This window comes from Trichoderma breve (assembly GCF_028502605.1).
Source record: "Trichoderma breve strain T069 chromosome 7 map unlocalized scaffold00007, whole genome shotgun sequence".
Classification (NCBI taxonomy): Eukaryota; Fungi; Ascomycota; class Sordariomycetes; order Hypocreales; family Hypocreaceae; genus Trichoderma; species Trichoderma breve.
Window position 1 is genome coordinate 2292089 of NW_026611593.1, and position 24647 is coordinate 2316735.

Here is a 24647-nt window from a genome sequence, read left to right on the forward strand (position 1 = left end):
AAGAAACCAATTAGCACCATTTCGTACTGGAATCCCTTCAATTTTTTCTCTGTAATTTCTCTATTTGGTGTTGGCAATGCCGCCTTCGAATAGCCTGGTTTTCACTTCGAGCTGAGGATGTCATACTGGTGTACCAACCTGCAAGACTGATTAAGAGGACTGTATTATGCCTCGTCTAAACGCTAAATTATATGGGTATATCGCATCCTTTTAAAATCTCAATTATGCCTCTGAAGCAAGCCCTCCCTGCAACCTAATACCAGCGTCCTCTGCCTCGTGACCCCCCAGGTGGCCCATCCGGTAACTGCTCTCCTCTCCTCCAATCACCAGACGGAAATCTGTTATCTCTCCAGCTCGGCGCCCTACTCTGGCGACCGTGGTTGCGACTAAAGTTGCTCTCTCGACCTGGAAATCCCCCCCTAAAGCTGCTACCACGACTATCGCGCCCGCTGGATATAGAGCCTCTTCTGGCATTTGATGGTGGCGCCACAGAGCCGTCTGACAAGGGAGGAAGAATCGCACATGAGATGTAATCACCAACCACAAATCTCCAGTCGGCCAGTGTTTTATCCTTCTCACTGTCATCCTTCATGACATCCGGATCGGCATCATCTAGGTTCTCCGCGCCGGGATAGCCCTCGCCAATGACGATGCTTCCCAGCTCCTTAACGGCAAACTTGGGCTGACCAGCATTAATAGTACTAGTGCCGCGTAGATCTGGGCAGACAAGCTGGAAAGAGAGTCTCGTGCCAATAGCAGGAGAAGGCAATGCGCTTGGTTTCGCCGCTGCTAGCTCTAGGGCTAGCTCATAGAGTGTACATGTTGACCAGGTGTAGATGGAAACATGTGGCGGTAGAGATGCTGATGCAAACTCCTCTGGTCTAATTATGATGCTGATTAATTCTGTTTTCCTCAAAGTATGGTGATCTCATGATTATAAGCGCGTACCTGTAAAAGCTGCCAGTTCGGTGAAATAGACGAACTAAGAACGGAGACGTATCCTCATCCTCACTCGCCCGTGCATCTACCATCGTGGAATAACGTAATGTGACAGATATAGAGTCTGAGGTTACGAAATAGCGAGAAATTTTAAAAATGAACAGGACCAATTTGCTCTCAAACCTTTGTAGAGTTGGAGTTGAGAAATGCCGAACGCTGAAGCTGTATCGAACATATGATGTATTATCCGGAAATCATCCGTAATCGATAGCATGCTTCAACCTCGGTGAGCTCACCGGACTTATCATCTTGCCAACCTCAAACCTTGCCAAATTGCCAAATACTTGCATCTAGCGTCGCTCTACTATCAAAATTTGTGCAGATTCACAAATCACATCAATTTTGAACACCTAGCCGAATCATTGACTCTTTGACGCGACATCTTCAACTCTCAAGACGCTCCCCAGCGCAACATACTTCATCATGGACTTCGCGGCCCTCATGAACAAGGAGCTCTCCAAATCCAAAAAATCATCCAGCAACGATGACAAGAAATACATGAAGCGCTCCGAAGTCGAGGCCGAACGCAAAGCCGCCTACATAGCCGAACAAAAAGCCCTCGAAGCCGAACGCGCATCCAAAGCCGAAGCGAAGCGTAAGCGCGAAGAAGAAGTCGCCGCAGAAAACGCCCTACGCGAAGACAAGCGGCGCAAACTCGCAGAAGAGTCAAAAAAGAGGCAAGAAGAGAAGGAATGGGAGGAAGAGCAGGCGAGGAGGAAGCGACTTGGCCTACCGGAACTCGTCAAGGGCGAAGAGAACGGCGACAAGAGTGATGGCGATGCGGCGGACGACATTCCGGATGACGAGCTGATACAGAAGTTGAGAGAACTGGGCCAGCCGGCGATATTATTCGGCGAATCACATGCGGCGCGACTGAGACGGCACAAGAAGCTCACTACGGTGCTGACAACGGGGCCTATACCTACGACATTGAAGCTGGTAGAAGAGAAGGACATGAAGGTCGACGGCGCGGTACCAAAGGACAAAGAGGGCCGCTTGTGGCTATTCCGACAGTTGGCGAGTTACTTTACCATGGTGCTCACGGAGTACGAAAAGGCAATGGAGGAAGAGAAGCGGGAAACGAGCGCCAGCAAAATGGCCTACAGCGCCATGGTTCAAACCCGCGAAAACATGAAGCCCGTAAGACCCCCTCCTCCCATTCTCACCACTCAAAATCCGTCTGTAAAAGAGGAAAGAAAAGCAAAGGCTAACCTACCACACAGCTCTTCCGCAAGTTCGAATCCGGCGACCTCGACGACTCCCTCCTCCAGCCCATCATCGAAATCGTCCAGGCCCTCCAGGAGCGCCGCTACGTCGACGCAAACGACGGCTACCTACGCCTCAGCATCGGCAAGGCCGCCTGGCCCATCGGCGTCACCATGGTCGGTATCCACGAGCGTAGCGCCCGCGAGAAGCTGCACGACGGCGAAAAGGGCCATGTCATGGGTGATGAGGCCACGCGCAAGTACCTGCAGAGCATCAAGCGCTGCTTGACGTTTGCGCAGGTGCGGTGGCCGCCGCAGGACCTGAGGCAATTGATGGGATGATTTTGATGAGGCGGAGCATGCTGAATGCAAGGGAGAAGAGGATAAAGGGCGGATGGTTCACAGTACAGCTATTACAAGATGCTGGAATATTGGTGCCTACATAGTGTGATATGATACCCCGTCTTGATTGGACAAGGCAAGACAGTAAACCAGAATGCATATACGAGGTGTCTCTCTATTGAACAACACCGGGCAGCTTGTGCCGAGTCCTCATCATCGACTAACAACCTGACCAATGAGAAGGCAAGATATTGACTGGATCATAAAGGCAAGATTGAAAGCAAGCGATAAAAGAGTAATAATGCCTCTACCAGTTGTAGTTGGGGGCTGCTGAATACGAAAAAAGACACGAAAATCCCCTATTCTCCTTGCGCCTCCCTCTCTAATGAACAATCATGTGTAACGTTCAAGTCTCCAAGCATTTGCCGTCATAACCGTGGCCCCCTCATTTCGAGAAACGGTCCACGTAGGCCATCCGCAGAGCGGATCAAATCTCGGTTTCAGTTGTGTCGCTCACTGCGGCTGACCGATAAATCTCATTCGTAGTCATAGTAGCGTGCTCTCGCCCTCTCCAATAGACTTGCTCGACGATTTTGACGATCCTTGAGAATTAGATCGAGTTCGAGGCGGACTGTGCTGGCACTGAGCCCTGGGTTTTCCTTGGGGCCTCTTCTAAGACTCCTGAACCCGCTCAGCGCCTTGGCTGGGCAACTGAGTAATATCTTCGTACCAAGCCTCTTCGACCTCGGGCCCTCCAACGCCGCCTCCAACGCCGCCTCCCGGCTGCTTTTTGGCGCTGCTGACCTCGAGACCTGCAACAATCAGATTCACGCGCCGTAACCGCTCCTTGGCCTCTTGCTCGTATTTCTTCGCCACAGCAAGTGCATTTGTCTGCACGACTAGTCGTGGGTCGGGAGAAACGGCTACGAGAAGCTATGTGGGATGTAAGCAACACTGAATTTCATAGTGGGAAAGTGGAAGCGAAAGGGAGAGAGAATACCTTGCTCTTAGCATCTATTCGAGCCCTCAGCGAGCCATCACGAATCATCCTGATGAGCTCCAGCTCCACGGACTGGTTAGGTGTACCAAACGCAGCGTCCAAGCTGTCTAGTGTGACGCATGAAAAGGGAATAAAGTATTGAACGATGCACTTTTCGCGAATTCGGGAGTAGATGGTGGGAATATGTGGCTGCAGGTAGATGTCTAGGAGATAGTCGGCCTTCACAGACTCTAAGATGGTTAGGCAGTTAGAGTAGCGGCCGTTAACAAACAAACTAATCGCCTTTCGAATGTGCGGCTCATGCTCCAGAAACATCCTGAATGATTGGTTATCCAGTATGCGAGCTTGTAGAGCCTTTCTGTCCATGGTTGCCAGGGCCAAAAGGCCGCCGTAGATGGCAACATCGTTGGGACTGGCAACTGTGTTGTACTCTGTTGGGGATACATTGGGATTGGTGTGAAGAAGAGTATTAGCCGCATCATAATAGTTACCAAGTCCCATCAGAGCAACTCCGGATGCCACTTTGGTGTAGGCCTGCTGCGCCTGCTCATCATCTCCAGTTTGAATGTTGGCAATCTTGCCAACATTACTCAACACGGTGGCCCAGTCATGGCGCTGGAAAGCGACGCTAGCCAAGTGCATGCCGCAGTCGAAGATGTGTTTGGTCGTGCTCACGTCGTGGCGCATCTTGTTATATGCGTCTGTGGCCTCGGTGAGCTTGCCTATGCTCTCGAAATGCTTGCCAAGATCCTCATTGCCCATCTAAATACAAGCGGTGAGTTAGCACTATCACGGCGTCTCTGAACAATGGAGTGAAGCCTACCCGAATGCTCTCCTTAATGAGATTGTTTCTATACCCCTTAAGTTCTGTCTCTAGGCGAGTCGTTTCGGTTCTGTTGGCTAGCTCGGTGCTCTCGATCCATTCGTCGTCCCTCTTTGCCTCAGGCTCATCCGGAGCGACGGAACGGAGCAGCTGCCAGGCATCTTTATACCGAGTGACATCTGAGCCACTCTTTGCCTCGGCGACGGCAGCCTTGAGAGCTTCAACACGTAGGGGCACGCAGCATCGGCCGATGAGGATCAAGCGTTCGTACCGTGTTCTGCCTATGATGACGACAACAAGAGGCAGGGTTAGCATCTAGGATCCCGCCGACATCACTGTATGGTAGAGTGCCAGACAAGCTTAAGAGGACATGGGGCCATCGTACCGACATAATTCTGAATATAGAGATCGATATCAAGCTTGGGCAGCTCTAGATTGAGGCTCAAGGTCAGCTCCTCCAAGCAGGCATCATGTGGGGCAAGGTCTTGATCTACCGGAGACGATGACATCTGGAGTTTTTGCGTATGCCTGAGCTTCCGAGCCCGGCTGCGTGGAAGCGGGAGCAGCCATGGGGAAAGCAGCGTGATAAATGCTGTTTTGATAGGGAACGATTTGCTGTTCCGGCGAGGCTGCGGTATTGAAGGCTCTCCTGCACGTGCCTCAGCCTTCTGATGATGGAGGGGCGTTCATTGTGGGAAAGTGCTTGGCCATAGGCGTTTTGACGGGTTTGGCGGGGTTGGAGCTCTGAATAGGTGGTGGCCACAGGTACAAGGCCACTACAGAGGCATGCTTGCTAATACGTGCATTTCGAAGGTATAGCGCATGTACGCATTGCTTTGCACAACCAAATCAATTAGAATAATCCGCCACACCTTAATAAGTACTACAGGCAAACAGAAACATTTGAAATGTCATGAGAAGAATTCATTCACTTTGCCTGCTTCTGCATTTACTACTGATAGTAGTAATGCTTGGGAGCATTGAATAAGCAATGAATCTACGGCGAAGGCTAGTGCTAGTACCGAGTAGTACAAGTTGGCGCATCTCTTCCTCGATTCCTCTTAGCCAAGCATCTCAGCTATACTCGCTGCAACTCTCTCCACCATCTATCAAGGTGGCAGTATCAAGGCCTGGATATAGTAATGCCCTCACTCTAGGAAAGCTCTATAGCCAATAATTCTTCAAGAGGTAAACAGTGCAAAAGAAACTACGCCAAGCTCTTGACGAGATCAAATACGTAATCGCAAGACCTTCCCGAGTCGGCACTGGCCCCCTTTGTCCAGATCAACTAGTTTGCCGTCTTCCGATATACTCTGTGGCTTAGACCTCAATAAACCAGCCGGCGCAAGGGGGTTAGACAGGCACAGGCCCTCTCAGCTCAACTACAGTAAGGGGCTATTTTACAGGATGGCAGGGCAGGTGACGGATCGTGCGTTGTTCGACGCCGTTTGTACGAGGCCAAGTATTGTAATCCAGCATGCGGGGGAGAAGAGCGGCAGCTCCGAGTCAGAGTCGCAACGCAACGGCCCATGCATACGATGTCAGTAGGCAGCAATGTATTGTAGGATAAGAAAGACGCATCTCGTGGCGGTGTTTCGTCACGGAAATCGACAACCGGCCCATGGACAGGCAATCTGCCAGAAAATGCAGATCAGACGTCCACTAAATCGCGGGCGTGTGCATTTCGGAGGTGAGCCGAAGCCGAAGCCTCTCGTCATCCTGTCACGGAGAAGTCTCGGGGTTAGAAGCTTGGCTCGGCCACGAGCGGGAACAAGCTTGACCGAAAAGCTTACCTCTGGAATACAGTGCCGGGTCTACGAGTACATTCCAGAGAAGGTCGTGGAAAGAGGATCGCCGGCTGGATTCGGATCGCCATGCCGCGCTGTCACTCGATAGGGTTGTCTGTGATGACTTCTGGCGCCCGCTACGATAACGATTGCGACGGTAAAAGCACTCGAAACATGTGTGTGGCACGAGGCTTCTGGCACTAACAGCCAGTTGGATTGATGGTTGGTGTTGGATGGGTGTAATACTGTATAGTAAAGAGATAATCCATCAATGAGATGAGGATTGGTTATCACGTTTTATCATCTACTTGCTATTGGGACGTTGCTAGATGGTGCTGGCTTTTGCACTGAGTGGGTGTTCGGTTAATTCGGTAAATAGAGGCATGAAATCAAGATCAACGGGCGTCAAGTGCTGTAGGTACAACAATGGACGGCATAGTCAATCAGTGTTGTTGAGCAAGTAAAAACACAAACACAAACAAAAATGTCCTCTTTTTCAGGGCGCAACACAGTTTCTTTGTGATATGGCCTGAATTACTGTCAGCATCCCCTACTCTGTACTTTGTACCTACTAAGGTCCCTTCAATCTTAGCAGGCGTCTCCCGATTCCAGCCTTGTGGGTTATCCTGGCTTTATCGGCAATCTCGTTCCCACGGCGAAAAGCTTGGCATAGGCAAGGTGATGTAATGCCGCCGTGGCTTGAAGACACCGTACCGGGACAGGCCTAAGACCACCGAAGAAGCCGGAGGGTCTTTAGAACAAAATGAGAAAAAAATATTTCAAGAGAGAAATCCAAGGGGAAAACAGGAAAAAAACAGGGCAGAAAGAGAGAAATGAAGCTGCATCTTGGTGACTCGTGACCAGGGCCAGGATTGGCGAGTTCTGGCTGCCGAATGTCGCTACAGTATGGTGCATGTCGCACAAGGAACATGGGACAACGATTCATTTGCCTACATGCAGTGCAGTGTACGAGTACAGTGCCAGCAACGCCCGCCACGGCGCGCAATACGTGTACCTCAAGCCTTGCGCATCAATAGGGTGCTCGACTTTAAATCAAGGTTATCTCGAGTTCATCCCCGCCAATCTACTACCGGGCTCACCTTTAAAGTTGCGGTTTTTGTGGTGGGCGATGACAGGAAAATAAAAAAGAAGCATGTCACCAAGGTTAGGCATTGCAGGACTGCAAAAGTCTAAACCGCGGCACCCCATGAACTGGACTCACCGAAACAACGGCTGCAGAAGGGGATGGCACACACCTGCTGTGCATGCGAGGGCGAGTTAATTTAGAATACTGCTCACCCGCATGCGCTACAGATACAGCTAACCCAACAACCACAACCACAAGCAGGCAGCCAGATGATCCATTTGATGCTACTTGGACGGGACCTGGACCTGGTTGGACCTGGACTTTTTGTCGCTGCTGCGGGTAGCGCGTACTTGTACCTGCGGCGCTTGTACTCCGTATGCCCGCAACAGCCGCAGGTCGTATCATTTCCCGTTTCCCGTCTCCATAATTTGACCCAAAGCTGCAGAACGGCTCTTGGGGAGAGCGGGAATAAAGCGGACGTTGGCGCAATGGTGGACCAGCACATTCCATCATTTGCCAGGTCTAGAAAGGCCAGTGTTACGTTGAAGTTGCCGGGCACTCGTTGAGGTGGTCGCAGTAACGTATACTTGAGTATATTGGTTGCGTGAACAGCCAGAGTAACTCCAGGTCGAAACGAGCGGGAAATGATGGATATGAAGTAAATATCTGTTTAATTTGCCTGCTGGAGTCTTATTCTCTCCTTATCGCCCTCAATATCGTCACCTCCAATGGACGATAATACTGGGCTAAACTACCCAAAATCGAGGTCTAACTCGCTGTCAACGATAACGCCGACCGACATCTTTCGCGCACTGGGTGCTCGGCCCTTCCGATTCTCAAGATAAACTACACAGACTGGCGGCGGGCTGATGACCTCCTCGATGATGCAGCTAGTCCTGCACCTAGCACTAAGCATTTCCCAACTGCAGTGCGTGTCCAAAGTCAAAACGGCGAGAGACACACCAATGACAGCCGCGGGAGGCGTTTATCGCATCATTTCCGTAGCACTGAGACATGCCTCTCACCCAATGCTTTGGCTCTGACTTACCTAGTACGAGCACTGCTAGTAATTTGCAGTAGGTAATCCATTCTTGATCGATTCTGATCTGCCCGTAGCGTTGACGGGTTGCTGGGACCAGAATCCCGCAATTCAAACGGAACTGAATTGAAGCTTATCTAGCCAAGCCCAAATCTCGCCGGCACTGTAGCCATCTCAATGTCGCAACGAACCTTTGAAAGCTTCTTTTCGCCCTTCTACCGCCATCCCACCCCCCCATTGTGTCTTGCCCTGCCAGCCAAGCTTTTCAGCCAAGCCTTCCAGCTTCATTTCGGAGCCATCAATCCACATGCCGAGTGGCAGTTGAGGCGCTGGGATGCCATGTGGCAGTGGAGAGGTCGGATTTGCTAGTCAAACACTGCCATTTGCCCCCCCATAAGACACAGCAAGATTGAAGCAGAAATTCGAGCCCATTCCTAGGTATCGCCGAAATGCAAATGCCCGGGCTGGCTTGCAGTTTATCACGCGGCAGTAATTCTGGCGCCGCCTCTAGTCCAGCGGTGGAGTTTCCTGCGCGATGTGGACCTGCTCAGTTGTGTTTTTAGCCCCCGACGCCATCAAGAGCTCAATTCGCTGTCATGGATGGATCAATCGATGCTGAATTCTTTTTTCAAGTCCCTCCAGCCCGCTGAACGGGGCGGACATCCGCTGAAAGCCTCGCCGGGCACTTCCCGTGCTCTTGGGCGTCTGCGAAGATTGTCGTACGAGGATTCGTTCATCCTCCTTGGCCAGTTGGGTCTCGGTGGTGTGCCGAGTGCCTTGCAACCAGCTGAACCATCTAACACCAGAACATGTTAGTATCGCAGGGCCTGCCTGTGCTAAGGCAGCCAAAGTCTGGACTCTCGATTCATGCAGTCTGACGGCATTGCGATGCTGGCGCTCTGGACGCATGAATCTGGCACTGCGCGGCGTTTTGTATGCACTCCGTACAGGTACATCTGCAGAATGCTGTCGGCAGTGGACCTCCTAGACAAGATGGAAGGTCGCGGGCAAACCGGCACTCTGCAGCATGCTTGCGCCTGTACTGGGCACCTGAAGGTACACGTACTCGTACAGGCATTCGTGTCGCCAGATGCACGCAGAGCATCATACAAAAACCCAAAGAGTTGAGTATATATACATTTGAGCTCAGTATATTGGTATGAGGATTGAGGTTCCTATACCTGTGAATTTCGTATTTTTGGATGCATCTATTCCATTCCATTCGATCAATGCTTCTCACTGCCTTGCTTTCGCTCAGACACCTCCTGCTAGCCAACGGTCGTCAAGTAAGACAGCCTGGCAAGACATTTGGGCGAATTCGCATGAGGTATGTCTCTGTCAAGTGTCAAACTCATGCTAAAAACCAAATCAAACGGCTTACAAAGAATTGATCTCAAGCAGGAAACCTTGAGCGACGAGGTTGTGGAGCGCTGCATCTCTCTGTGCCTCACAAAGCGCCGTGTTATCCTTCTCCCTACATGTGCCAAACGTACTCACCAGACGTAGTGCAATTGCACTGTTTCTCACCCCAATGCTTCTAGGTTCATTGAAAAAAGCACGGCCTCGTACTCCGGGCCCAGCTCCGAATACAGACACAACCAGAACCCCCTGGCCTTTTGCATCCCCACACGCGTCAATGGAGTTGTGGTGTTGCTGCCCGGGATGGCTTTCCATCTTCCCACCGTGCAAACTGCAGCCCACGCACGGCCCGAACCAACCAGACGCCAAACCCGGCCCCAAGCGGCTCTCGGTGGGATTCGCGGGCTGCGTAATGCTAGCCGCACGGCCGCTCCACCGCAAAGCTGCAGCCCCAGTGTCTTCAGCGGGCCAGCCACTGTAGAACAGTGCTAGAGGCGCCTCCCACAGGCTCTCAGGCAATTTATCCCAGCCCAGCCACGGCGCCCTCTCGCTTGCTGTACTTGCGTCGGCAGTACTTGTACCGCCCTCTGGTTACAGTGCGGATTGGCCCCCAGTTCCCCCCAGCACAGGCTCTGGCTCTGGCTGACTCCCACTCGCTGGACTGCTGTGGACTTTGCAGCGCCTGAACGGCCTCTCCCTTCTGTTCCTGTCTTTTATTTCTTTCCCTCGTCCTCGCGCCATAATCTCGACGACACTCCCGCCAAATCCTCCCCATCTCGCTCCGGACACGGGAGAGACTGCGCTGTCCATCTGATGGCCTAGATTGGCAGACGCCGGGGCAATTGGCACGTACGCTGCCACCGACTTTGCATCCCCGGGGTCCTGTCCTGTCTCTCCAAATCCAAAGGCCTCTTCTCCATCGCACACGAAGCATCGAGCCAGAGCATCCAGCCCCGCCCAGATCCCAGCCCGAGTACGTGAATGAGCGGCCAAGACGGGACAAATATCGAGGTTGCGCTGCATCTGTTCTGACCTGCCCACGCTGCTACAGTACACCCTCAATCACATACGGATCGGCCCTGCGAATCAGCCCTGCGACTAATAATAGCCCTGTGAATCGGCCCCTGCTGAACCGCCATCTGAGAACAAAAAACTATAAATAAAAATGTCCGACGACGAGGCCATCACCGTCGGGTCGCAGCCCGCCGGCGACTGGTCTATCCACGATGCTGGATCGCCGGCGGACAGCGTCAAGTCGGACGCTGAAGACGACGACAAGGCGGGCGATGCCGAATCGGCACCGTCGCAACCCATCCAGAAGCGACGTCGAGTCACCCGCGCCTGCGACGAGTGCCGCCGCAAGAAGATCAAATGTGACGGCAAGCAGCCTTGCACGCACTGCTCCGTCTACAGTTATGGTGCGTATCATGATTTGGCGACGGTCCGTCCTTGGATATTGCTGTTATTTCGGCTTTACTATGTTGAACGATCCTTCGCTCCACCTGTCCCATCCCGCCTGGATCGGTCCCATCTCACTGCCTTGAGCACCGTTGCTGACCTTTTGTTGCGCAGAATGCACATATGATAAGCCATCAAACAGGAGGAGGAATCCCGCGCCGCAGTATATCGAGGCCCTGGAAAGTCGTCTTCAGCGCGCCGAGTCGCTGCTGCGAAAATTCGTCCCCGATATCGACTTGGCCGACCCAAATCTTGACCCTGCCATCCAGCAAGAGTTTCACAACCGAGAACGAGCGCGTGCTGAGGTTGCTAAGCTGCGGACTAATCATCCCGCTGAGCCTGATCCTAATGACACTCAGCTCACCTCCATGATCGACTCCATCGGCCAGCTGGATCTTGACGACAAGGGCGGCTGGGATTTCTACGGCATCTCGTCTGGCGCCGTTTTCCTGCGGCGCATGAAGGAGAATTTTCGCGGCATGCTAGGCCCTGTTGGCAAAGGACCGTTTCTACCACGCCCATCTGATCGAACCGCGGGTCTCTTGAACTTTGACACGCCGCCCGTTGGCTCGCCCTTCTCTACCATCTCCAACTACCCCGAGCTGCCCCCCAAGGACGTCGCTCGGAAACTCTGCTACTATTCTCTGAGTTGCGCCACGTGCCTTGTCCGTATCGTTCACGTCCCTAGTTTTTACGAAAAGTTTGACTACATCTATGAACGACAACATGAGCCGATGAGCCCAGATGACACCCAGTTCCTCGCCCTTTTTTATGCCGTCTTAGCGTTGGGCTGCATGTATAGTAATCTTGACGACTCTAGTTCCGGCGGCATGACTTATCGATTTGCCATTGATGAAGGGTAAGTTGGGATTGTCACTATGTGATGGTATTGGATGAAATTAGCTAACGCAACGGCTGCAGAGTCAAATACTACAAGATAGCAAGATCTCTGCTGCGTGATGTTACCGAGTGTCGAAGCCTTGTTTCCATCCAGACACTTGTTTTCATAATCCTTTTCCTTCAATCCACTGCCAACCTCAACACCTGCTACTCATTTGTAGGAATTGCTCTTCGATCAGCCTTGCGAATGGGTCTTCACCGCCACCTGCAGCACGAGCGAATAGGAAACATCGAGCAGCAAGTTCGGCGGCGGGTTTTCTATGTCATACGGCAGATGGATATTTACGTATCCACCATGCTCGGATTCCCCCTGCTTCTAAACAGCGACGACGTCGACCAACAGTATCCCATTGAAGTTGACGATGAGTTTATAAGACCTGAAGGCATTCTTCAACCAGCACCGGGAACGGCCTCATTCTTCCAAGCATTCAATGCCCACTCCCGATTGATGGATATTTTGGGCAAAATCACAAAGTACATTTATCCGACAAAGGGCGTTGGGCAAACGGTCATGAGGGGGGACAAACCATCATCTACATATCTCATCAGCTATAGCAAGATTAAGGAGATTGAGACGGATCTACACAACTGGTTCGAGAGACTTCCAGAGGCATGGCGGCCGAGCCCTGACGGCCCCATTGAAGTAGTTCGGTAAGTCGCCTTCTGACATGTCTCAAGAAACCCCGCTGACAGTCCCGTAACAGTGTGCGACATCTGCTGCGTTTTGCCTACGCGCATGTGCAGCTTGTCTTGTACCGACCATTTCTGCATTACGTTTCTCCTCGACTCAGCCAAGGCAACAGGATTGATGAGCTGTCGTATGCCTGCGCGGCGGCCGCCATCAGCGTGTCCCGTAACATCGTCCACATTGGCCTGGAGATCCGAAAGCAGCGCGTCCTTAGCGGCCCCTACTGGTTCATGCTCTACACTGAGTTCTTCTCCGTGCTCTCGCTGGTATTTTATGCCATCGAGAACCCCGAGAAGCCTGGATCGGCAGAGGTATTGGCTGATGCGCGCGCTGGGAGACAGATGATTGCCGATCTGGCCGAGAAGAGCCTCTCTGCTGAGAGGGTCACTCATACTCTCAAGGTAGGAACAGGCCTGGTATCCCTTTGACTATTATACTATTGTTGCTGACATGTTTTTGAAGGTTTTGTTTGATCAACTACCAGAACGGTTTGATCCGCCTCAACCTCGCCCATCGTCCACGAAGAAGAGGACGGCCCCGGGCGTTAAAGCACCAAACAACCCTGGCATCTCTGTAGGCATGTCTCTTCACAGACCAGGCGACATCAGAGGCGGCGGTATGTCTTTATATGGCACCTCCACTTCTAGGGGCTCCATGGACAGCAGTTTCGCGCAGTCATTAGACCATAGTGGATATCCTGAGCCCTCGTTCACCAGCAGCCTGAACGACGTGATGCCGATGGACTTGTCATCACGAGCAACGCCTGACTCCACGAGCACCGCCGAGAGTGTACACCGGCACCCATACCAGCAACATCCTCTTAGCGGGCATCTCGGCCACAGCCACCCGGTTCACAAACTCGACTCGTTAATGTTTCCTTCGGACGATCCATTCGCTTACCCGAACCAGCCGATGATGGAACTGGGATTCTCAGGTAAAACCGATGTGCCAGCCGTGTCGATGCCTCATCAACCTCAGGACTCGGGATTCTTCTTCCCCGCCTCGCTGGATGAGATGGGAGATCAGTTTATGGGACAACCTCCGCCGTACATGATGCCACAACAGCAACAGCAGCCGCCGCCACAACAACAGAACCCTATGGCGATGAACATGTCGGCCAACATGTATGACCCTAACGCTATGATGGGGATTCACCAGCAACCGCCGCCACAGCAGGCTCAGCCAGCGCCGCAACGACGACCCGGCGGGCTATCTCTTCGACGAGCAATACGGGGCGAGAGGCACCAGGAGCGGCAGATAGAGCAAATGTTTACGGATCACGGCATGCAGCCGGACTGGGGGAGTTTCTTTGGTTCTGGCAGGGGCGGATTTCAGGGAATGTGAACGACTGCCACATGATACCCATTTTTTTGACGATATGAAAACGGGAAGGCCTTGCGGTCCACCGGGGGGGAGTGAAGGGCGTCTTGTTGCTTTTCTTGTTTCTTTCTTTTGTTTGATCACCCATTCCTTGGACATCGTGGACGGGAAAGAAAGGTCACAGCGCGATTGCATGTTTTTACAACTCCTGTCAACCTATCCTCATCACTCGAACCATTTGCGGCTGGTGTTTAGATACTTGGGTCACTTTCTGTTCTTTCATCTGTTTCCATCTTTTTCCCCCCTCGGCCCCCCGTTGGCGGCAGGCACACCGAAACAAAAAACAACAACTATATGAGCATATCACAGTGTGTAGATAAAGGGACTTTGATCGAACCATATACACGATCAAATGTCGAAGCACCAAATCATACTAGGTACATACGAAGAAATAAACTATCCAAGGTACCCATAGAAAACGCCTCGCTCTCGTTGCTTAGTTTGGCAAACTTGTTTTTCTCTACTCGTGTTTCTGGCGCCTTTTCGTATCACGGAATGTCCTTTTGGTGTGCTTACGTATGCAATTTAACGCAGAAAGGCAATTGAAGACCGGCGAGCGGCCGACCAAATGGCCGACATTTTGGACAAAAGACCCTGGCCGCTTCGGCGCCGAATACAGTGCGACATAATGAGGGTCTTTTTCTTCTTCTTTTCCCTTGCTGCGTCTCGCTTTTGGTCGGTGACCTTTTTGAGGGGCGGTTTTTCTCTCTTTCTTTTTGGGCTACAGAGTAGCCTATGTGGTGTGTGCTCGCTGGATTTCTCGGGGCTTCGCGTTATTTCTTTTTGGTCCGTTGCCTACTTGTATGCACATTGATGGGGGCTCTCGGTGGAGGTGCATTTGCATTGAGGCGGCCAGTTAGGAAGCGTTGTGTACGAAAGGTGGGTGAGGGGAGTGTGGGATATGTTATGTACAGTAGAGGGGGAAGTGGGAGTTGGTGTGGTGATGGGGGACTGATTGATTTGACTTGATCTGATTATTGAGGGTTGTTGCCGGAGCGGGGAGTTACGAGGATAGTCTGGTTGACATGGATGGGGGCTGTTGGATGTTACCTGGTGTATGCACGGGGAGATGTGGTGTTGAATGTGTTGGTATGGTTGCGGTAAGGGAAGACGCTGTGCTCTGCTGTATTTGGGTAGGTATCCTATATGATTGTTATTGTAGTATTGCCTTTGCACAAACTGAGGCCTTGCTGGTGTTTCCAGGTGAGGTTCATGATAAGATCTGTATAATAAACGGTGGATTTCCATCGTGTTGCGCTGCGTTGATATTGTACTGTGAAAGGCCTTAAAAGGATCAAAGACCAGGGATGTCCCATTGTGGAAAGTGGATGTAGCGGGTAGGACGGAAGCTTGGACATCTGCCAGAGGTACCGGTACCTGGACGGTGTTCTGAAGGCGCTGATAGGAGGATGCAGCGACGTGCTTTGTGCTTGTGCATGTACTCCATCGGCGGAATACAGTACATAGCAATGGGTCTACAAGATCATTCCATCTCTTTTTGCCTTATATAATTAGCATCCAACTTCTAATTTCTCTCTATCTGGATATTACTACTGTACTGCTAGTAGTACAATAAACTTGACCCCTGAGATCACGATCAAGAAATGCAGCTTAAGGAGAGAAACGGCGCTAGACTAAACTGGTGGTGGCGCCGTCTGGTCTCTGTTTTTCCTGGGGTAGAGATTGGAGATTGAAGATTAGATAAGGCACCAGGGACGTTTGACACAATCAGGCACTATTGCAGGTACCTGGAGCGTCGCTCACGTGCTGCTGCGGCTGTATGAAGCGCCCGTTGATCAATTCAATACTACCTAATCATCATCAGAGGGAGTCATCGCTTTTCCATTTCTATCCTTTTAGAGCATATAATATTATAGAGAGCCACGCAATGGAGGACCTCGACTTCAGCTTCATCCTCGACGATGAGTTTGACGCAGTGTAAGCGCGCCACTCCATGTGTTGGTCGCAAGTCCAACTGCTTACAGGCGGTAAATGAAATAGGGCCATAGCTAAGAGGGAGGACTGGGAGGTTTGGAAGACGCGAAAGTATCCGGGTGAGTGAACGATGAATGCGACAGCTCTTTCTCTTTCCAACTATTTGACTGACTCTCTCCCGTGCGGCTTTTAGCCAAGGAGCATGCGCGCAAAGTCGCCCAGAAGCTCGGGGTCTCGGATGGCATCATCTACTTGCCTGGCCAGCCGGAGAACAACTACGAGGACTCGGACCAGGGGCCGCCATTGAGACAGCGCCGATAGTAAGCTCGACTCCCTCTGATCCTCTATTCTGCTATCCATGGAATATCTCTCCCTCCATGGCGCTGACAAGACCGGCGCAGCTTCTACTACCTGAGCGGCGCCAACTTCCACGACTGCTTCGTCACCTACGAGATTCGCACCGATGCCCTCATTCTCTGGATCCCCTATGTCGAGCCGCGCCAGGTGCTCTGGTTTGGCTCAACGCCCGACACCGCCAAGGCAAAGCAGCTGTACGATGTCGACGAAGTGCGGTATTCGAGCCAGCTGCACAAATTCTTCGAGTCGCGCCTCTCATCGCCAACCGTTCTGTACGTGCTGCACGAGGACCAGACGCCCGCCGTGGCCAAGGGGACCAAGGTCAAGGTCAACAGCTGGATGCTGCAGCCCGCCATGGACCGCGCTCGCTGTATCAAGGACGAGTACGAAATCGCCATGATCCGTCGCGCCAACGATGTCTCCAGCGCGGGGCATCGCAAAGTCGCAGAGATGCTGCTCCGTCTCACCAACGAGCGCGAGATCGAGGCCATCTTCCAAGCTGTGTGCACTGCGCGCGGGGCTCGATCGCAGGCATACGCCATCATTGCGGGTTCGGGCGTCAATGCTTCGACGTTGCACTACGATGAGAACAACCAACCCCTGGAAGGCAAGGAGCTTGTCGTTCTTGATGCGGGATGCGAGTGGCAATGCTATGCTAGCGATGTAACGCGCACGCTGCCCATCAAGGGTCGCTTTTCTACCAAGGGCGCAGCTATCTACAACCTCGTTCAGACAATGCAGGAGGAATGTATCAGCAAAGTCAAGCCCGGCGTCCAGTTCTATCAGCTGCACCTCCACGCCGCAGCCGTCGCCGTCGTCGGCCTCCTCAAACTGGGCATTCTCAAGGGCGACATTGGCGAGGTTACCAAGGCCGGCACCGTCACCGCATTCTTCCCACACGGGCTTGGCCACCACGTCGGCCTGGAGGTGCATGATGTTCCGGGCAGTCTCCCGCTGATGACGCTCCTTAACTTGGGTCTCGATGGTGGGAAGCGGCAGATGATTAATGCGGAGGCGCTGACCAAGATGAGCGCCGCGATGCGCCTTGGTGATGGTGAGACGGCGACTGCGCGCGCCAAGGCTCTGAAGGAGAGACAAGTGCTCGAGCCCAACATGATTGTCACCGTCGAGCCTGGCATGTAAGTTTTCTTTTTCACTCTATATCCCCTTTACAAGCTATTATCAGCCAAGTATGGTGTATGCTAATGGGTGTGTCAAATAAATAGTTATTTCTGCCGCGAGTACATTGAGGGATACTATCTCACCAACCCAGATCACGCCAAGTTCATCAACAAAGACGTTCTTGAAGGATACTATACCGTTGGAGGCTGCCGCATCGAAGACGACATTCTCGTTACCGAGGATGGCTACGAGAACCTGACATCGGCTCCCAAGGGTCAAGAAATGGTCGATGTCATTAACGCCAAGAAAGGCCGCCAGTAAAGAACTTTCTTTCTTCTTTTTTATTTCTAATGAGGATATACAAGACTGTTTATGGGAAGAATTTATTGGGATACCGGGTATAGTACAGCATATAATGTCTCTTTTCTTTCTCTCTCGTTCATTTTGGATGAGTCCAGTTGGTATTTTTTGATGTACCTAAGGTACTTAGCATATGATGCGAGAACGAAACTCCATAGCGGGCATGTTACGACGTCAAAATGAAATGTTTGCCTCGTTTTTGATATGTCATCCAATTCATGCATGCTATATATGTATAGACGTGTGATGTAGTTACAAATAAATGTGGGAAGATAAAAAAAAAATCGTCTTTTGTTTATACAAAAAGCCTCCCTCCTCTGTCTCTGAATCATAACAGGTCGTTCAACTTTCATGTCTCAACTCTCAAATATATATGGGTTTTCGTCTCCTCGCTCTTACTTGTGCAGTACAGAATGTATGCATTGGGAGGAGCGTGGGATCTTGGTTGGTTTTGGTGGGTTCGAGTGTAGGTTGGCAAACTGCGGCGCTTTCAAGCGAGTATTCAAGCCATCATCCATCGTCCAGATGTAGCACAAGGTCATCAGGAGAATGTATCACGTCCGCCATTGGCAATAAAATAACGCGGTGCGCCGAGATCGTAAAGTACCCTTTCATAGGTACTTCTTGGGTGAGTTTGCCCTCCGTCGCTTATAAACCACATATGCGCCCACCAGAACAACCTGCGTCCCGATAATCACGGCAATCAACTTGCCATGTCCGGGGATATTCTCCGTAACCCTCGCCGTAAGCGACATGTGGTGTGTCCGCAGCGCGCCATGCATCGACCTCTCGGTGGTGCTCAGCCTCTCGTGCAGCTCCGTGTTCATGTTGCGCACCTCGTTCTCGAGAGCGACGATGCGCTGCTGGAAGGTGGCCAGCTGGTCGAGCAGGGCGAGCTTGGAGTTGACGGCGGCGAAGAGGTCCTGGACTTCGTTGTGGCGCTGCTCGTCCATCTGGTGGTGGCGCGAGACAGAGCGGTAGACGGAGGCGAGCTGGTGGTTGGTGCCCTGGAGGCGGTTGTGCAGGTCCTGGAACTGCGCCTTGGAGGACTGGAAGGTGTCTGCGTCTTGGTCGGCGACCTCTTCGAAGTCTTGGCTGTTGGTGGGCACTTGCTGCTGGCGGCTGTAGGCGAACTGGGTGCCGCCGTTGGAGTTGCTGCTGGTATCTTTGTTACCATTGTTGTTGTTACCGTTGTTGTTATTGTTGTTATTGTTATTGCTGTTGTCGTTGTTGTTGCTGCCAGAGTTGATGTCGTGGCTGGAAGTTTCCGAAGTCACAACCATCTTGAAGACCTCAAACGAGTCGGGGCTGTCTGGTGTGGACGCAGTGATGCCCACAAAGTTGCCCTTTGGCAAGCTCACTTTGCTCGTCTCAAAGCACGTCTTGCCGTCAATCTGAACCCGGAAGCCATCGCCCCTCTGGCGCAACTTGATCTGCGCCGGCCGGCCCAGGTTGCGGTAGCTGAACTGGCAGTGGCCAAACGCAAGCGAGTCGACATTGTGGTGCTGCGAGAAGTCGGTCGAGCCGTCGTTGAGGAAGCCGCGCAACATGCCGCCCTGGCCGCCGTGCGAGTCAATGACCAGCACCAAACCGTCGAAGCGGCCAGCGTTATAGACGCTGCGGGTGCCGAGGTTCTTGCCATCGCGGGCCACCCAGATGTTGAGGTTACCGCCCGCCCTGTCGGGACCGCTGGCGCGAAAGTCGACGTCGATGATCCAGTTGGAGTGGACCAGAGGGTTCTCGCTCCAGATGGCGCCGCGCGCATTGCCTGGCGCAACGGGGGTGAGGATGACCTTGCTGGAGAGGATCTCTGGCATGCCGGGCTGGCCTGAGACGGCGAAGTTGGCGATGTGGCCTGGGTTGTCGGCCGGGCTTATCCTGGACGGCGCAGAGACGCATTAGCTGCCATTGTCACTGTCTCGAAGCAATTGGCGCGAATCAGACACAAGACAAAACGAAACAAAGACATACCGCCCTGCATATCCAAAACTGAGCTCGCTGACGAGGAAATAAGCTTGAGCGGCACCGGCGCCCAAGAGGGCCGCCAGCGACATGGAGAATCGCATCGTGACTGAGGGAAGGCGGGGGATTTTTCAGGCCAGGTTTACGGATGCAAAAAGCCCGGCTTCAGGTCCCAAAGCCAGGCACCGCGAGAGGGGAATATATAGAAACAATTGAACCGAAGAGTTGTAGCCGAGTTGTCGAGCGGGTTGGGAAAATAGCCAGAAGGACACTTTGCACTAGAGGCGCAGAGGCACAACAGCTCTGGAGCAAGTGCCTTTTGCGAAACAGCGCCGCCGAGCTTGGCTGAAGCACAGACGAGAAGAAGAAAGAAAAGATGAAATGCGCAAAAAAGAGCAGAAAATCCAACAAGCCGCGCACTGAAGCAAACGAGAAGCGACTATAGGCAATATACACATAAAATACACGGAGAGAGCATTATCTGGCTTCTATTCTCACCTTCTCCAACCATGGATCGTTTCATGGCCACTTACACAGCTGTGGCTAAATGTGGCGGGGGATGACTTCTGCAACGGCGCGCTAGGCCAAACCAGGCAGTATAAAAAAGAGAAAGAAAAAAAAAACGATATGCCAACTATGGGGTAAATTGCAAGCTTGTTGTGGCTGCTCCGTACCTTAATCTCAGACAAGGCAATTTGTTCTCTGTAGCGCCAATCACCACCATCTCAGGACTTTGGCTTGCTCTGCTCTCCAACTCCCTGCAGCAACACTCGAGATGCGGTAGCAATTCCGCCTGCAGAATAGACACAATGGCAGAGTCGTTTCCTACGCTGACGCAATGCGCGCTGGTGGCCGCCGCATTCAAGGTGCTCCTGTTCCCGGCCTAGTAAGTTTCATGCTCTACTGGATTCTAGCTCTGCTGCCTTGCTTTCACATGCATGCATGCCGCTGGAAGAAAGACGCGATGTTGACGTTGACTGACTGAACGTTGGCTTGTAGCAAGTCGACCGACTTCGAGGTCCACCGCAACTGGCTGGCCATCACCAACAGCCTTCCTCTGTCCGAATGGTACTACGAAAAGACTTCAGAATGGACTCTCGACTACCCGCCCTTCTTCGCCTACTTTGAGTGGCTGCTCGCCCACGTCGCTCGCCTGATAGATCCGGCCATGGTGCGGGTATACAATCTTGGATATGATAGCTGGGAGACAGTTTACTTCCAGAGGTTCTCCGTCATCATCACTGAGCTTCTCTTGGTGTACGCCCTGCAAATGTTCATCGACTCGTCACCTCTGCAGTCCAAAAGGGCTGCCCAGGTCGCCGCGCTGTCTGTCGTCTTGTCACCCGGGCTGCTCATCATCGACCACATCCATTTCCAGTACAACGGATTCATGTACGGAATCCTCGTTGTGTCGCTGGTACTGGCGCGATGCAAGTCAACGCTGCTGCAGAGCGGCCTCGTCTTTGGGGCGCTTCTCTGTTTCAAGCACATCTATCTCTATCTGGCGCCGGCCTACTTTGTCTTTCTCTTGAGAGCGTACTGCCTGTCGGCGAGATCGATTTTCCAGATCAAGTTTCTCAACTGCGTCAAGCTTGGCCTCGGACTTGCAGGGATATTCGGAGCTGCATTCGGACCCTTTGCGCTGATGGAGCAGATCCCCCAGCTCCTTAGCCGACTCTTTCCCTTTTCACGTGGCTTGTGCCATGCTTACTGGGCGCCAAATGTCTGGGCACTCTACTCTTTGGCCGATCGCGTCTTGATTCACTGTGAGTGCAAACTGTTACACTGGAATGCGTAAAAGAACGAGGAACTGATTCGCAGTAGTTGCGCCAAAGTTGGGTCTGCCACTCAAGACTGAGGCTCTGAACAGTGTCACTCGTGGCTTAGTCGGCGACACGGCCTTTGCAGTCCTGCCCGAGATTACCCCTCGCATGTGCTTCGCCTTGACGCTCTTTTTCCAAGTCCTTCCCCTCATCAAGCTCTTTAAACGACCTACGTGGGAAAACTTTATTGGAGCAGTGACGCTGTGTGGTTATGCCTCGTTCCTCTTTGGCTGGCACGTGCATGAAAAAGCCATTCTGCTGGTCATTATCCCCTTCAGTTTGATCGCCCTCAGGGACCGACGACACCTCGGCGCATTCCGGCCACTCATCGTCGCGGGTCACGTGTCGCTGTTCCCGTTGATCTTCACACCCGCCGAATTCCCCATCAAGACGATCTACACCGTCTTCTGGTTAGTCTTGTTCCTGACGTCGCTGGACCGCATGGCGCCAGCATCCAACCAGCCAAGAGTCTTCCTTTTGGATCGATTCAGCACGCTTTATATTGCGGTGAGCATCCCGCTCATTGCATACACGTCCCTCTTCCACCATATCATATTTGGAAGCCGGCTTGAGTTTCTCCCCTTGATGTTTACGAGCTCCTACACCGCGATAGGCGTGGTTGGCAGCTGGGTCGGATACATGGTTGTGTACTATACATGCTAGAGCTGGCGATATGAGAAGACAAAAAGTAGTGGGATGTAGTGATACCCTAGTAGAGAAGATAGAATTGTTGAAAGCAAATTTCGCTCTCTTGTTTGCCCGCTGCTAGAGCCCCGAACACGCCCGGATGCCGCGTCGCTTGAAGTGCGGCATTGAGGTGGGCTTAGTCATCATGTAGGGTCGGGTAGTGGGGCGCTCCACGTGAGGCGAGGCTGACGATTCCCGTTTTGTGCTGAGCCAGTGGAACCAGGGTTGAGACTGGGGGGCGGCATCGACAGGGAATGCGAACAAAGACACGCTGCCAGCATTGGGCAGAACAGCTTCAACGAGGGCAATGCCATGAGGGAAAACGGCGTCAATTGGCAGCAAGAGAGACTCTTGAGTCTTTTTTACACAGGGGATGCGAATAGCCGCAGGCGGAATGACGTCAGGGCTAGCGCGGACAGTTGCCGAATTTGGAAATCAGGGACACGAACGTTGCAAAAGGAACGGCACCGACCAAAGGGCATTGACAGCTGGTATAATTGAGGCATGTGAGGGACTGGTTGAGATAAACGGCACGATTTACATCTCATTGTGAGAATTGAGTTGCGTGCATTGTTTGCATCCATCATGCTGACTTCTCGTGACCGTTGCTCGCTGGCCCCCTCAGAAAGAAGAGCGGCCCCCCCGAGCCAAATCGCCCGCTACCCGGCCCCCGAACTGGAAGACTGGACCACTACCTGCCGACCGCCGATCCGCGCCGCGCACGTACGGGGGCATAAGTCGCTGAAAAATGGGCGGATGCGCGCCATTCAGCGTATTTTGGAATCGGTGAAATTCAGGGAACAAAACGAGCCCGAAAAAGGGCGTGATGTTGTAGGTTGCGAGGTTGTTGTGGGCGGTTGATGAGTGGAGGGTTGATGGGATGGGTATTTCGGTTGTTTTTTTTTTTTTCTCGGGGGGGTTTTTTTGCTAGGTACTCGTAGGTTGCAAGTAGGCCTAGTTGGGTTTACTGTGGTGGAAGGTTCCCTTTTTTTTAGAGGAGGGGGAGCGGATGGCCGGGGGTTTGGGTTTTGGAGAAGAAGGGGAGGGAAAAAAAGGAAAAAGACGGCAGACGGAGGTAGAGTGAGAGGACGGACGGGGGTGGGAGTGTCTTGGGTGGCAGGCAGGGAACAAAGGATTTGGCGCGGGGGGGTTCCGCAAGGAGCGGCGGTACGGGGAGGGTACATGGGTGAGTAGGGGGAAGTGCCGGAGGTTGCTGTGTATGGATGATGCGAGTAAGCAATGGGAGAGGATTGTGAGGGGATTTGGGGGAGATTTGGGGTTGGTTATGAGTCAGAGATGAAGATGGATTATTTTTAATGTTATTTTTCATTCTGGTCAAATGGTTGAAAGATGTTGTTGAGGTGAGAGTTGATGCACCCAGAAGACATATTCATTGGCTTATCCCCAAGGCATCCATCAAGGCAACAACCATCACCTGTCAGCAAGACAACAAATCGAATTGGTACAAATGAAAGAAAGCATCTAATCTAATCTATTTTCTAGGTATCAATACCATGCACCAGCTTCACTGCCCGTCAATGTCACCCTGACTGCCATATACCGTTTCTTGGCATTTCCCGACATGCAGTTATAGTAGGTACCCCCCAGGTACTCTGCACGCCCGCGGTACCGGCCGAGTACAACGCCAGGTACATGGACCGCTAAACGCTGGTGCTGGTTGACCGTCTCCACGGCGGGACGCATTTTCCCTAAGTGACTTTAGTTCCGTGGCAGCTCTCTCGTTCTCCCGCGCAATTCTTTTTCCCTCCACGCCTCCGTTGCACGTCACTCGCCCTCAGTCGCGTCGAGATCGAGTCTTCACGCAGCTTCCACCACCGCCTCGGCATCCAGGAAATGCCAGCCCGGCGTCCTTGCGAGCTGCCCGGACCGCGTTTGCGATAGCTTTGAGAGGTACCAGGCCCGCATAGCCTCGTGTAAGTGCGGCATCTGGTATCTGGTCTGCCCCGGCTCCTAGTTTCCAGGCACCGCGACTTTTCTCCTCTCTTTTTTTCTCTCTCTTTCTTCTACCCTCAGCCTTGTCCACGCCTCGAAAGCTGCAAACGCAGACAGAACATTCAAGAACCTCGAACCGCAAGCCACGACCGGAATATCGAAATCATCAGCGAATCGGAATCTGCCGTCGTCGATTCCCCTTCACTGCATCCGCGCCTCGACTTGCGCTTGGCCCGGATGCCTGTGCTGCCGAATCTTTCGATTAGATAACGCGCCAATCTTCCGATATCCTTTGTCGCCTTTCTGCTCCCCCCAATTCTGCCTGCGACAACCTTCCTGCTTTGTTTCTCTTTTTCTTTTCTCTTTCAACCCCATACAACC

At 52.5% G+C, this 24647-nt stretch overlaps 7 protein-coding genes across 7 annotated transcripts; 4 read left to right on the forward strand and 3 right to left on the reverse strand.

The window, feature by feature from the left end:
• Nucleotides 1–222: 222 nt before the first annotated feature.
• On the reverse strand, nt 223–1031 carry T069G_10903 (sin3 associated polypeptide p18 (SAP18) domain-containing protein; the record flags this gene model as incomplete). The annotated part of the gene is made up of 3 exons (XM_056178113.1): nt 223–386; nt 538–881; nt 949–1031. 3 exons carry the CDS (start codon nt 1029–1031, stop codon nt 223–225), a joined length of 591 nt encoding a protein of 196 aa, XP_056024403.1.
• A 391-nt stretch (nt 1032–1422) lies between these two features.
• Nucleotides 1423–2546, forward strand: T069G_10904 (prp18 domain-containing protein; the record flags this gene model as incomplete). Its single annotated transcript, XM_056178114.1, has 2 exons — nt 1423–2139; nt 2223–2546. The coding sequence occupies 2 exons, from the start codon at nt 1423–1425 to the stop codon at nt 2544–2546; spliced, it is 1041 nt and encodes a 346-aa protein (XP_056024404.1).
• Nucleotides 2547–3218: 672 nt separating this feature from the next.
• T069G_10905 (26S proteasome subunit RPN7 domain-containing protein) lies at nt 3219–4939 on the reverse strand (the record flags this gene model as incomplete). Its single annotated transcript, XM_056178115.1, has 5 exons — nt 3219–3479; nt 3547–4308; nt 4370–4650; nt 4755–4799; nt 4864–4939. 5 exons carry the CDS (start codon nt 4937–4939, stop codon nt 3219–3221), a joined length of 1425 nt encoding a protein of 474 aa, XP_056024405.1.
• A 5867-nt stretch (nt 4940–10806) lies between these two features.
• On the forward strand, nt 10807–14031 carry T069G_10906 (fungal specific transcription factor domain-containing protein; the record flags this gene model as incomplete). Its single annotated transcript, XM_056178116.1, has 6 exons — nt 10807–11059; nt 11214–11404; nt 11459–11958; nt 12021–12650; nt 12704–13088; nt 13150–14031. The coding sequence occupies 6 exons, from the start codon at nt 10807–10809 to the stop codon at nt 14029–14031; spliced, it is 2841 nt and encodes a 946-aa protein (XP_056024406.1).
• A 1924-nt stretch (nt 14032–15955) lies between these two features.
• Nucleotides 15956–17802, forward strand: T069G_10907 (metallopeptidase family m24 domain-containing protein; the record flags this gene model as incomplete). Its single annotated transcript, XM_056178117.1, has 5 exons — nt 15956–16005; nt 16069–16121; nt 16196–16322; nt 16404–17498; nt 17586–17802. The coding sequence occupies 5 exons, from the start codon at nt 15956–15958 to the stop codon at nt 17800–17802; spliced, it is 1542 nt and encodes a 513-aa protein (XP_056024407.1).
• Nucleotides 17803–18452: 650 nt separating this feature from the next.
• T069G_10908 (legume-like lectin family domain-containing protein) lies at nt 18453–19907 on the reverse strand (the record flags this gene model as incomplete). Its single annotated transcript, XM_056178118.1, has 2 exons — nt 18453–19719; nt 19813–19907. 2 exons carry the CDS (start codon nt 19905–19907, stop codon nt 18453–18455), a joined length of 1362 nt encoding a protein of 453 aa, XP_056024408.1.
• Nucleotides 19908–20612: 705 nt separating this feature from the next.
• T069G_10909 (ALG6, ALG8 glycosyltransferase family domain-containing protein) lies at nt 20613–22289 on the forward strand (the record flags this gene model as incomplete). The annotated part of the gene is made up of 3 exons (XM_056178119.1): nt 20613–20689; nt 20803–21569; nt 21628–22289. The coding sequence occupies 3 exons, from the start codon at nt 20613–20615 to the stop codon at nt 22287–22289; spliced, it is 1506 nt and encodes a 501-aa protein (XP_056024409.1).
• Nucleotides 22290–24647: the final 2358 nt, after the last annotated feature.